The sequence below is a fragment of the Microtus pennsylvanicus genome, chromosome 7, assembly GCF_037038515.1.
Source record: "Microtus pennsylvanicus isolate mMicPen1 chromosome 7, mMicPen1.hap1, whole genome shotgun sequence".
NCBI lineage: Eukaryota > Metazoa > Chordata > Mammalia > Rodentia > Cricetidae > Microtus > Microtus pennsylvanicus.
This window is the reverse complement of record NC_134585.1, coordinates 124904303-124918356: the sequence shown is the minus strand read 5'-3', so window position 1 is coordinate 124918356 and position 14054 is coordinate 124904303. Positions and strand designations below refer to the sequence as shown.

Genomic DNA, 14054 nt, shown 5'->3' with positions numbered 1-14054 from the left:
GCAAAGAGTTCCGCAACAAATGCAAAGTACCGTTAATAGAGGCCTGTGTCCTACAAAATAGAATGTGACTGCTCCCCACATCCGGCCACCTCAGCTGCCTACCTGTTGCTCCATGAATGGACAACTGTACTTTTGTTTGCACGTGCTCAGCCCAGCTTTTCTCTTCCCAACACCCCACTCACTCACTTCTCAAGCCCTGATCAAGTGATGCCTACTTTAAATTTCCCCAAGGAGAAGTAGTCATTTCCTACGTTGTGTCCCCAAAGTTCTTCTACTTCCCTCTCTTACAACAGATGGTTTTGTGCTATTGTAGTTATTAGACTTACTCCTTTGGTATTACAAACCAGCCTTTATTCACCTAGTCACTCACTCCAGTCAACAAATTATCTGGCACTCACAGCTGCTGAAAACTGTTTTTGAAGAAAATTAATATTAGGATATGGGCCTGTTCCTTTAGACCAGACCCGAATGACACCTTGCAGCACTCTGGGGCAGAGTTAAGAAAATGTGTGCTGTGACTGACAGCTCTCCGTGCTCTTTGTCACACATGCTGTGTTGAACAATACCATGTGATGTGGAACTTCCTGCCACTCCTAAAAGGTTGTAAAATATTAGACCTTTCCTTTGTTCTCGGGATTGACCTGATACTCCTCACAGGGATTTTCTCAGGAGGTGCTCTGAAGACTCCTTTGGTCTCCTCCCACAATACCCTCTCCCTGTGTCCCCTCAATCTCACTCACAATGAAATTCTTCTCTGAGTGTTAAAGGGAAACCAGTCTTTTCGCTTTCAAGCCCTGTCATGTTTAGCTCTCCAAATTATACTTGCTAATGGTCTCCCTTCCACCTCAAGGCCCCATTATGGCCCCACAGTCTTCTCTTTTCTAGTAAACTTCATATCTGAAGGGAACCCTGAATTATGTGTTAGTCTCCCATCCTGAGCTGCCTCATGGTATTATCTTTTTATTATATTTAAAACAAATAAACAGAGAAATTCAGCATTAAGCCTAAATCCTATGATAATCCAAGTCTCATGCCAAGTGAGCTAAGACAGCCCATCACCAGGGAATAGTGACTGTGTTAGAAAGAGAGAAGGCTGCAACAGTGCATGAAGCTGCGTGCCCACGACATGGGTCTGATGGCTCTTGAAAGACAGGCGTGCTGAACAACAAAGATGGCAGAGGGCTGAGGAGCTGGAGGGATTTGTGGCTCAATTTGTTTCCATCATAATTTAGACTGAGGGCCTCCTGAGTTTGGGAAAGGCTATCTGTTCATCACTATAGGGACCTGTGACCATTCAAGTTCTTAAGGTGGGCACAACCAGCAAAGTATTAGGCCTTCTTCTTTTCAGCACTTGGGAAGCTGGTTGAAGGCAGGAAAGCCACCCTACCAGCAGAGATAAATACCCAATCATGATCACGGATGAGATATTCACATATATTCTTGCCCTCTAGGCCCTGTGTTCTCTGGGTGCTTCATTTGGAAATCAAGTCACTCAAATTGACGTACTTGCCCCACAGACCTCACCTTTGGAGGCCAATTATGGTCTAGACTTCTAATGAAAGAGGACCATACTTGGGTACCTACCTTCCCTTATGAGAACTCATTTACACAGAAGTGAAAATGAAGCAAATGAGAAAAAAGGTTGAACGAGGCTTTTGGGACAATGAAGACAGGACAATAAGAGCCTCCCCCACGCCCTTTTCTGGATCTTGGCCACTCTCGGTCACCTCCCTTCCTGTAGGCATGCTGAACTCAGCACATCTATCTCTATCATCCCTGAGCTCAGCATATCTGTCTTCCAGCCCCCTGGGCCCACTGGCTCTGGGCCATCTGATAAAACTCCCGTTGCACGCAGGACTTGTCCCTCTTCCTTCCCCTAGCATTCAAACCCAACTTTGCTGCCCGAGACCTAGATCCAGCCTCACACAGCACACCGGCTTCAGCTGCCTGGCTCATGGCTCTCCTGTTAAATTTGATGCTTGGTGAGTGTCTCTGCTCCTGTTTGTCTAGACTTCATGCTTTCTGGAAACTTCACCAGGAGGGTAGTCTCTGATCCTGACTCAGGTATCTTTCAAGAATAGCTTTCTGTAGATGGTAACTTGCTCTAAAGCGTAGAAAACCCCCAAATCCATATTTGAAGTTTGCCTTAATTGCCAGGTTTTTGCCTATTCCCCTGTATTTACACGTCTTACGTGCATTTCCTTGTGCACACATTTCCCTAAATGGACTATAACTAAGGGAGAAGACTAGATGGTGGGTAACAATCAGGCAGAGCAAGGGGAAAGTCATGGGGATTTTCTTGAGTTGTTCAGACTTACCCGTTGGGAGTATTTTCTTTCCGTACCTCAGTTCTTTTAAAAAGTATTTATTTAAGAAAAAGAAACAAAGAAAGCAGAGCTGCAGGATAATCATTCTTCATTTGTTAGTCTAGTGTCCTCTGAGTGTGTCTCACAGTTCTCTAATTTTCCCATGGTTAGTCTAGATCAGGTGTTCTGAACCTTTGGGTCTCAACCCCTTTCAGGGTTGAACAACCCCTTCATAGGAGTCACCTAAGACCATCGGAAAACACAGATATTTACAATATGATTCACAACAATAGCAAAATTATAGTTATGAAGTAGCAGCAAAACTAATTTTATGATTGGGGTACCACAACATGAGGAGATGCATTAAAGGGTCACAGCATCAGGAAGGTTGGGAACCACTGGTCTAGACACTAGATAATCTGGAGTTTTGGTGTGCAAAGAAATACTCTGTTTAGTCATGGCTCTTAACTGAATTTGTGGTTACCATACTTCTCTGAAACTTTGCTCTCTGATCCATGAAGTAAAGATAAAGTTAGTCCCCAGAATTTTTTAAGAGGCTTTTGTGTGTTGTATGTAAGTTTAACAGAGGAAAACCTTGTGTTGTTGGCCGCCTTATTTTGAAACTGTTTGTTTCATTGACCTGAAGCTGGCCAATTAGTCTAAGCTGGTTGGTCAATGAGCACTGGGGAGTCTCCCGTCTCTGTCTATCCCCTGCTAGCACTACAAATTCATATCCTGCTAGAAGCCCTTTGATAATGTAATTAATATGTGATATTGAATGATGTCTACTGATCTGCTATCCTAACAAGTCACATCCATTTTTAGTGTCTTGATTACTGAGAACATCACCAAAGCCCACACTGTTCTTTCCGTTTCGTATGTCCAGCAAAGTGTCCCGACCATATCTTAAACATTTTTACATCCCAGCAGAAATCTACAACTAGTCTTGCCTCCAAGGCTCACCTACAGTCTCACCTCCTTCACAAAGACCTTCAGATCTATGACACCTGCTCCTGTAAATGGTGCTCAGAAAGTCCAAGCCCTTTATTGGCTATACCACTTCTGTTCCTGGGTATCAGCTGGCAACATTCACTTTCCTCTCATATCCTCCTGTTTTGTGTGAGAAGTTATGCAATGCACAGATATCATAAAACTGAGTCCTAGACAGTTGGATTATACAAGGCCTCCATCTGAAAGTGGGCTCACTGTGAAGATGAAGAATAAGAGACTCCTCCAGGCATGGGGCACACACATTTAATCCCAGCACTGAGGAGGCCGATCTCTGAGTTCAAGGCCAGCCTAGTCTACAAAATGAGGTCTAGGACAGCCAGGGCTACAGAGAAACCCTGTCTTGAAAAATAAACAAAAAGAAAAAAGAAAAAGAAAGGAAGGAAAGAAGAGAGCTATTTGCTTTGAAAACCCTGGACTGGTCCAAATATATTTGTTGTTCAGGAAAATCCTATAACATATGTGGTGGGCAAATTACATAATTGAAAATGCTTAGCTTCAGGGGCAACTGAGGGTTACAGGACTTCGCAGTGTGAAGAAGCTGACAGGAGAGTCCAAGCATGCACAGACTAGAAAGTCGCTCATATTCCAAAGGTGTGCTGGAATTTGGGGATTCTTAAAAAGCTGGCCTGGCCTGCTGATTAAAATTAAGCTTTGATGAATCACAGTTTACAAGCTGCGAGTGATTTTTATAATGTTAAATGGTGGAGGGAAATCAAAATAAAAATATCATTTCACAATGCATAAAAATTATTTGAAATTTAAAATTATGTCCATAAACAAAGGTTTCCAGGGAATCAGGCAATGCTTCTCTACATCACTGGGGCAGAGCTGAGCAGGTGTAACAGAGCATGCAGCCTCCCAAATCTAAACTTTTACTATTGGCTCCATACAAAGGAGTTTGCCTACTCCCATCTAAATGCAGTGCCAGCAAACATAGCTGATCGTGCCTTGCCCATGTTATATCATTGCCTTCCCCACCAGTGACTGCTTGGTGGCCTCCAGTGCTCTTTTCTGTGAACCAACATGCTACATCACCACACTCACACTTGAGGCAGCTACAGTCAATCAGTGTAAATAGCAGAAGTGGATACTGCCAGGCCCAATGCCTGAGTGGAGTTATAGTCAAAAGCAAAGGACAGTCAAGTCAGCTGGTTTGCTGGTTTGACCTCTGTGGTTCCCATGGTTTCCTTTGAGGCTGGTGCCAGGAGAAGAAGGCCATGACAGGGATGCCCTTGGAGGCTGTATCTCCCATGTTCCCTTAAGAAGTTTGGCAAGGGTGATTTAAACAAAGACTTAGAAATTTACTCTCTGACCTTACTTCCCTTTGCTTTCTTTAGCCATCTCAACCATTTTTGTTGAATCCTGCCTCTCAGGTAAGGATTTTTTTTTTTTTTGTCTATCTGGGTTTGGGTAGTTTGTTTTGTTCGTTTATTTGTTTGTTTGTTGCATTCTCAAGAAAGAAACCTCTAGGTTTAGGACTGAAGAAAATCTGTAGCTTCCTAGACTGTGAAGAGATTGAAACCACTTTTATAGTGTGTACGCCAACCAATTGGCCTTGTGTGGATGGGTTTCCACCTCCAGAGACTCCTAGATGGGTCAGGGTGATTTTCCTGCCAGGAGTCCTCTGTGGCCAGAGCAATCTATGCTACATCTAAACAGGATACATAGGTCTTCACATCAGGCCCTTTGTGGCTTTGCCCAAGAGAGAGATTCCTTTTTTTCTCCTTCAGCCTTATCTACAGCTTTGAAGAAGCAATGCTTCCCCTATGCCCAGGAAAGGGGAGCCCAGAGGTCAGCCCCCATTAGCTGCCTCCTCGAGGAGCCTGCACAGTGGTGAGAGTGACGGTGCCGAGGACGGGGAATTACAGACGATGCTTTCAGTCTCTTTTACACTACCACTCTATGTTCTCTTTTGCTGGATGATGGAAGCGTGACCAGAGACAGATCTGTTGTAATAGGAACGGCGGGGCTGTGTCCCGCCACCCGGCCACCCGCACGGCTAGCTTTACCCTAAATAATTACACGGAAACTGTATTCTTTTAAACACTACCTGGCCCATTAGTTCCAGCCTCTTATTGGCTAGTTCTTACATATTGATCTAACCCATTTCTAATAATTTGTGTAGCCCACGAGGTGGCTTACCAGGGAAGATCTTAACCTGCATCTGTGTCTGGTGGGAGAATCATGGCTACTCTCTGACTCAGCTTCTTTCTCCCAGCCTTCTGTTCTGTTTACTCCACCTACCTAAGGGTTGGCCTATCAAATGGGCCTAGGCAGTTTCTTTATTAATTAACCAATGAAAGCAACAGATTAGAAAGAAATCACTCCCACATCACAGATCCACACGTTATTATAGTGAGACCCTCTGCCACACAGATGCATCTTGATGTGTTAGGGTGCTGCTTCTGGGTTCCCATCCTGGTGATGAGATTACTGATCTTTTTATCTTAGCCTCCGTGGTTGTCACCAACACGGTACTACCTGGTCTCATTGCAGTCTCCTCACACCAAGGATGTTGCTCCCCACAAACCCTATCTTCTGTCTTTCAAGACCACTGTTAGGACACTACCAAGATTGCAGTTGCCCTCCCTGTCTCTTTTCTCAAGCTGAATTTCCTCAACTCGATTATCTCCAGTCAATTCCTTTCCATCCATCCTTGCTGACATCTTGCTTTATGTCATGTGTTCTGGAAACTGCTCTCTACTCCATAAAAATAAGTAAATATAAAAATTCATTAGAACAAGACTTTTATAGTCCAAAATAAAATAAGTTAGCCAATGCTGATCCTGATAGCAACTTTTTCCTGCTCTGCAAAATAATGCCAACGCAGACTCTAATCTTAGATCTAATGACCCAGAAATTGCTTCCACATGACACTCTTGGTTTATATCTGTACCAAGATTCATAAACTTCTTCTTCCACCATGTTCCCTGAGGTGCTGATATAGATATCTTATTCAATGGCCACTTATTCTCAGTACCTTGGCCAGCTATGATCCTCTTTATTAACTGATGCCCATTGCAGAGAGAAGATTCTCTGGTCAAAATTGAAGAAAGCACTAATATACGTGTACAAATACAAATATTTAGAAAACAGTCTGACAACATGTCCATTTAGTAAGACAAAAGCAGTAAGTTACCCCCCATGACCTATGACCTCCCAGTCATGAACTTTTGATAGGGCTTATAGTACCAAGTATGAATTCTCTCTTGTGGAGCAGGCTTCAAGTTCAGTCCAAAAGCAGTTGATTACCCCATCACTTTCTTGCCACTGTATTGCACCAATTAGTGAGCTCGCATGTTTTAACTGCAAAGTCAATTTACAGAAGGCAAAATTCACTAATAGGTATACCACTGGTGACTTTTCTTCCCCCTGCAGCCTGCATAGCAATTTTGATGCTACAAAAGCGAACAGGGAGGAAATTTTCAGGTCAGTTCCAGCTTGATTTCTCTGCATCCTACAACCATATGATGCATCTTCAGCAACAGTACCTTAACATCTATTTATGGTCAGCAACCAAGAACAATGACAGTAGTCTGTGTTGTTTATGGAGCCTCTGGGCCTCCCTAGCCAACAACTCACAAGGAAGTATCTCAGGCTGAACACTGAGATTTTCATGTCTTCTAGTGGGAAGCATTATGCACCCACATAGGGTACCTGTGTTCAAATTCATTCTTTCAAAACAATTGCTTTTTAATTATCCTACAAAGTGTTGGGTTTCCATAACAGGTCTTCATAGATCCTTGCTTTTGGCTAAGTTACCCCACACTTTCCTCTCCTCTGTCTTCAAGCCCCTAATCCTATTTAAACTTTAACCTCTAGGATTATTATAATACCTTTAGTCTATCCTGCTAGCTCCCTCATTCCGTAAGACCTCTTCCTCTTCCCCTCTCATGGGTCTTTCTTGCTTTCTTCATAAACACTCCAAATTAAACATACAAACCTAAACATTTCGTGTTAGGATCCACATAAGAGAGAGAACCTGTGCTGTTCATCATTCTGGGTCTGAATGACTCAGTACAAGATCTTCCAGATCCATCCATTTCCCAGAAGATTTCATAATTCCATTTTATTATTAATTTTTATTAATTTATTATTTTATTAATTTATTATTATTTTTATTAATTAAGGCAAGTAAGTTTCCACTGTGTATATGTGCCATATTTTCATTCTCCATTTTTCTGTTGATAGACATCTAGGCTAATTCCACTTCCTGTCTTTTCTTAGTTTTTAATGGTTACATTTTAACTTGTAGGCTTAGTTTCAATTCATAATACTGCTTTTCCCACAAAAAAATTTAAATGAACCAGTAAACAAAACATAATTTTCCAAATAAAGCTTAAAAGTAGGCAGACCAAACTGGTCTTAGTCAACTGCTGTTCCTGAGTTGACTCCAAGTTTGGGGAGTTTGCGCAAGGTTGAAAGAGAGTAGAAGGTGGGAAATCCAATCTTTGGGAATCAGACTATGACCATGTAGACATTCACAGTGACTTTTCCTAAGGTGTCAGTCTCAGATCCAGCTACAGAACACCAGACCAAATGTGGTCTCTTCTACTACATTTGACCTCTCAGTTGACTTTGTCATTAATTGAAGATGTTATTAATTCAGCCCTCTGTTGTACTACTTGGAGGCTACCGTGATTTGGCAAGATTGTTTGGAACTGGAATAAAAATCTCTCAAAGGGAATAAATCCCAACTTGTCCCTCATCCTTTTTTGAGTTCCCAAAGCAATACTGGAAGCATGGAATTTCTCAATACATATGTATTATCTGAAAGGCTTGTCGTCAATTTCCCTAACTCCCTTCTCTTCCCTACTTCCTAGTGGGAAGGATAAAATTTATGTTTTTTTTCCCATACACAGAGTTTTAGTAAGAAAATACAACTAAATCCTTGATTCCTCAGAACCTATAGAGAGGCTCCAAAGAACCTCTCTTTTTCCCATAGACCTCTAGTTGAAGCACTGACTCTCCCCTTGCTAATTTCTTCTGAGCTAGGTTTCTGGACAGGATTGGTGTTATAGGAAACAGCAGGAGAGCGAAAGAGAAAGAAGGAGGGGGGTAGAAGGGGAAGTGGAATACGGAGGGAAAGGGCGAGAGGTGAGACAAGAACAAAGAGAAGAAAATGTGTTGCTACTATCTCAATCTGGCTACCACAAGAGAAAGTATGAAAACTGAAAGAACTGAACAATATCATCCTTACGCTTTGTTCTGGACTAGGGCCCACAGTAAGAGCCACTACTTCTATGAGGAGAGCTTTCCTTCTCTATGAAATTGAGGGTAGACATTTACTGGTCCTCTCATTCCGACCACTAGAGGGTCTAAAATCTCTGCCAAGTCTTCAGCCAGCTTCTTTGTCTCAATTGTGGATCTGATAAGGATATCAGTATGTCTGTGTGTTTTGAAATGGCATTTCTGGGTTGCATACAATTAAGAGCAAAAACACATCCTGAAGTTCCTTTACCTCTCCTGTTCTGACTCCACCTCCCCCCCCCCCCCCCCCCCGCGCGCGCCCCGCTGTCTGTCAAAGGTATATGGGCCCCAGAATGACTACGTATGCCTCTAGGCACACATTTGCTTCTCTGAGGCCTCCAGCTAGTATGTCATCTCTTTGTAGAGTCTCCATCCAAAGTTCGGCTGGTAGGAGGCGCTCACCGCTGCGAAGGGCGAGTGGAGGTAGAACGCAATGGCCAGTGGGGGACCGTGTGTGATGATGGCTGGGACTGGAATGACTTGGTAGTGGTATGCCGGGAGCTGAATTGTGGAGCAGCCAAGAGAACCCAAAGTGGAGCATCATATAGGCCACCAGCACCAGAAGATCAAAAAGTTCTTATTCAAGACGTCAACTGCACTGGGATCGAAGATACATTGTCTCAGTGTGAGCAAAATGAGGACGTTTATAACTGCCCACATTCGGAAGATGCTGGAGCACGGTGTGTGAGTAAGTATGGGAGGCTCAAGGACCATCTTCCAGTAGTCTATACCACACGAGGCCATTCTATTAGTCATTGTTTTCTGTCCTGACTTTCTCACGGTGCTGCAATGAAAGATGGCAACGTCACCTCTACATTTCACACTTTCTTGACTGAAATGTGTATATAATAAGAGCCACAAATGTTGCCCACATTGTTTCTTTCACAGTTTCCAGTTAGATATGATGTTCAATTTCTCTTATTTATATACATGCAAACAAATCTACACAGATCTGTCAGCACCTGAACATGTGTTTGATGTCTGTGTCTGCAGCTGAATGGAGTTATGGAAGAGCTCATGGGATTTAATATGTGCTCTTGCGAACATTGTGGTTCTTAATTGGGGAGACAGGAGATACTGGTAGGAAGACAAAGCAATCACACAGACAGACGGACACGGGCATATAAATATGCAACCAACGCAGTTGCCCAGATAAATGGACACATTATGTGACCGTTCACTGTTCTACACAATTAGCTCTCTATGAATTAACAGTGTGTGTGTACTTTCTGCAAAGACTGTGAATCGCTGCAAGCAAGGCTGACTCTGTCCCCTTCTTTTGTCTCCCCACAGGATTCATCATTAAGGAAAAGATGCCTTAATGAAAACCTTTAGGAAAGTCGGGGTTTAAGAGCATTAGTCTAGGACCTTTGATTTATGACAACATTGAGCCAAAAATATTTTCACATTTAATGTTAATATTTGTGTTTATTAATGCTTAAATCTATAGATTAACATTAGATCTGTAGCTCTTAACTTTCTTTTATGAGGAAAAATAATTTGAATATGGAAGTCATTTGAAAAACTATAATGCTACAGAAATGATTATGATTTATTTAGGGACTGAGAAACCATCCCTTCATTCCCTTAGACACCGTCCACTATGTGGTGCTTACTACTCTAATTGCCTTGTACTGGCCACCAAGAACTGAGCCCATGTAACCAGACTCCATTTTCTGAGAAGACCAATTTCTAACATGGAACAGACATTGCTTATCCCTTTCTTTCCAGACCCAGACAGCGATGTGCGACTAGTAGGTGGCCCGGGGCGCTGCCAGGGCCGAGTGGAGGTGCTACACCAGGAACAGTGGAGCACTGTGTGCAAGGCAGGCTGGAACTTACGGGCTGCAAAGGTGGTGTGCAGACAGCTGGGATGTGGGCGGGCGCTACTGACCCACAGGTGCTGCAACAAGATGACTCAGGGCAAAGGGCCCATCTGGATGAGACAGGTGTCATGTTCTGGACAAGAAGCAAACCTTCAGGACTGCCCTTTAAGGCCTTTGGAGAACAATTGTACCCATGATGAGGACACGTGGATGGAATGTGAAGGTAATGGAAGATGATGATCCTGCCTTCAGAGATTAGTTTTATTCATAAATGCGGTTAAATGGAAACCCAGGTAAATGATATTTACAAAGCTACTCATCCACTAAAGGTCATTGTAAATTTTTATTTTTGTGTAGATTGCCAATTTTCTTAAGAATGACTGCCTTTGTAGAGGGAAACAAAATTGTACATTATGCAATCATACTATGAGCTATGATATGGAATTCTGTAAATAGGAATATCTGCTGTGCCCTTTGGTTTATAATAATCACTAGAAAATTCCTTATACATGGTATGTGTAAATAAACAATATATATTTATGAATACAATATATAGGTATTCTGTTTTAAAAATGAAGTGAAAACATTCTAGTTAGGGAAACAGACTTGGCCACAGGAACTGGAAATAAATGGAAGGAGATTTAGGGAAGGAGATGTTGTCATCAATACACACATAGAGAGCTTCAAACTTATTGGTGAGGTTTTGGTGACTATGTACATAATCTTATTTTTTCTCTTTTCCTTTCATCTCTTTTATGTTATCACCTTCCTCCGTCACCTGCAGATCCCTTTCAGTTGAGACTGGTTGGAGGAGACAACCCCTGTGCTGGGAGGTTGGAAGTGCTGCACAAGGGTACATGGGGCTCTGTCTGTGATGATAGCTGGGGAGAAGAGGAGGACCAAGTGGTATGCAAGCAACTGGGCTGTGGGAAGCCCCTCTCTCTATCCTTCAAAGCCCGAAAAAGCTACAGACCTGGTGCAGGCCGCATCTGGCTGGATGATGTGGTTTGCTCAGGGAAGGAGAAGTCTCTGGAGTCCTGCCAGCACAGGCTGTGGGGGTATCATGACTGTACCCACAAGGAAGATGTGGCAGTGATGTGCTCAGGTAAGTCCTAGTGCCCTACTAAGGTGCACTCTAGTGGTCAGGGTAATTCCATCCGGGTAGTCATCAGCCTGCTCTGAGCACACCTCCAGGGTTAGGAGTTCTGTTTTACTTTGGAGTGGGGGAGAGGTTGGTGTTGGGCAAGGAGAAATATCTTTAAAATACAATTATTGAATATAAGAATAATAGGAGTCGGTCAATATCCTTATATTAAACATGAAAAAAGTCAAGAAAATAGTTTGCCAAACCATGAAAATGACTTTAAAATCACACAGCAGAACTAAATGGATTAATCTTTGCTTTCTGTCCCAGGTTAGTTCCCTATAGGTGACCCCAACCTTCAAGCCCTACATTTGAACTAACTGTAGGAGGTGACTTGACCTCACTCTGTTATGTTTCCTGAACCCTGTTTCCAGTGTGTATGTAGGAGAGCTGGGTGGCTGGCAGAAAGCTCTTTTGACAATGCCTGTGGGCATCTTGCCAGAAAGTACAGGATCCCAGTCTTCAACCATTGGCCTCTACGAAGGGTAGAAGGAGAGGAAATTCAAGTGTAGCCCCTGACTAACTGAAGGGCTGTAGCCCAGCTGTGGAATCAGGATGGGGAGGTGGCTGTGTGGAGCTTTTTGCTTTAAGTAATTAGCTTTGAAGTCAGATGTACTCCAGGCATGAATACAGTCAACCATATTTTCCCTGCATTCTGCATCTCTGGATTCCAGAAGTATCTGAAAAACAAAACTACACCTGTACTGAACACACCGATTTACCTTATTGTTATTCCTTTAATAAGGCAGCCTGACAGCTATGTATATCGCAGTTGTATTGCTTCTGCTGTTATAAGTAACCTAGACATGATTTAAAGCACATAGAAGGGTATGACCGGGTTATTTGCAAATTTTTGTGTACTTCATGGGAGACTATCCCACCTGTGGATTTTGGCATCCTTGGGGAAGCTGGCATCCATTGTCTGTCGATGCAGAAGAAGGCCTGTGCTGTTTGTGACTCACAGGGGACATAACTATTGTACCTTTGGAGTACAGCTTCAGTTTGTGACCATATCATTGTGGGCTATGCATGTGGATTATCTTTTTCCTTTTCTGGCCCTCGATCTGCTCCCTTGGCCAGTTTAGCTTGAGGAGAACAAATCTTTCTAGGCCTAATTTCATTCTCGCTGCATTTTCCTCTTCTCATTACAGAAAGCACCCCGGAATTTGATGTGTAACCTTGATCCTTGCCTGACCTGGATCCCTGCTGCTTGCTCACTTGGGCCCTGATTCTCCAAGTGATTATAACTGGCCATGGGCTTTAGCCACCCCTCCCTGAGCCCTTGAGAGAGTGGACAACATACTCATATCTTGATCTCAGGGATGCACACCCCATAATCACCTCAAGATAAGAACTGCTGAGCTCCCTGGCTGAAGAAGTGTTTCCAGTTGCTCTATGCCTTCTATTCTCTTCCCAGCCTACCTGCAACTCTTGGACCTCACATGTGACGAAGGCACGGCCTGTCTATAATAACATCGAGACTATGACAACAAAAGGAGGGTTTAAAGGGAATTATGGGTAGACAGCATTTTAGGGGTATGGAGAAAGACTTTTTTAAGGCTTTGCAAATTTTAGAACAAGTGAAGTGATCATAGCAACAACACTGCACTGCTCCTCCATCTCTCAGGAGGTCGCAGAGTGCTTTCCTGTAGCACTTGGGTGTTTCTCACTGAGTTCTAGGTATCTACCCAAAACTCTTACATTTGAAGTTTGGTGTCTGATGCGACCAGTATCCTGAAGCAGGGCCTTTGGGACCTAACTGCATCACACGGTCTGGTCCCTCAGCCCTTATGAATGAATTAAGCCCTGATGAGGCCACTGGGAGGTGATAGAAACTTCAGGAGTTGGGACCTAGTAGAGGAAGAAGGTCACTGGGGCATGCCTTTGGAAGGGGCCATTTTGTTCACAGTTTGATCCCCTTCCTGTGTTCAAGGGTTGATTCTGTATCTTAGCTTTTGTGAATTACGCTGCAATAAACATGAGTGTGTGGGTATTTCCTGATATGCTGATTTATTTTCTTGGATTTATGCCCAAGAGTCAGTTGCATTTTTATGCACATGGCCGTCTCATCCCTGTGGAGAGATCATCATAAACTCTTTGAGCAGTGCAGCCCTGTGCTCGTAGACCCCGTTGGTAGCTCCTGCTGTCTCAAGGGTTAATTCGCACTTTCCAGGGATCGGGAACTGTGACACAAAGTAGATTGACTTCTCTGGGTGAGTGGACCTGGGAATGGACATTTCTCACATATGACAGAGACACCTTCCATTGAGACACAGAAGTAACTGCAAAACTCATGCTCAGACAGAAACACACATGAGGCCAGATCGTGGGATCCAGTGGCATTCCTGACTTTCTGTAACAAACTGCTATGTATTCATAGTCATTTTAAACACTCAGTTATCTGGTATTGGTTTTAGTACTTCTAACCAAGAACTTAACCAGTTTAGTCATTTCGTATTAACGAAGAGATGATCCACCTGAGGCTGGCCAGATAAGTCAGTTGTCAGCAATGCAGAC

The 14054-nt window shown here is 43.2% G+C and overlaps 1 protein-coding gene across 1 annotated transcript; it reads left to right on the top strand.

The window, feature by feature from the left end:
- The first annotated feature begins 1825 nt into the window (after window positions 1-1825).
- On the top strand, window positions 1826-13538 carry Cd5l (CD5 molecule like). The gene is made up of 6 exons (XM_075978694.1): window positions 1826-1982; window positions 4655-4690; window positions 8932-9255; window positions 10299-10616; window positions 11178-11498; window positions 12689-13538. Exons 1-6 carry the CDS (start codon window positions 1955-1957, stop codon window positions 12712-12714), a joined length of 1053 nt encoding a protein of 350 aa, XP_075834809.1. The 5' UTR covers window positions 1826-1954; the 3' UTR covers window positions 12715-13538.
- Window positions 13539-14054: the final 516 nt, after the last annotated feature.

What these genes read in the sequence shown, in the direction of transcription:
- Cd5l (XM_075978694.1), top strand. Translation starts at nt 1,955, where the DNA reads ATGGCTCTCCTGTTAAATTTGATGCTTG. An exon ending in TGTTGAATCCTGCCTCTCAG is followed by an intron (nt 4,691 to 8,931) that starts GTAAGGATTTTT and finishes ATCTCTTTGTAG; the next exon opens with AGTCTCCATCCAAAGTTCGG. An exon ending in TGCTGGAGCACGGTGTGTGA is followed by an intron (nt 9,256 to 10,298) that starts GTAAGTATGGGA and finishes CTTTCTTTCCAG; the next exon opens with ACCCAGACAGCGATGTGCGA.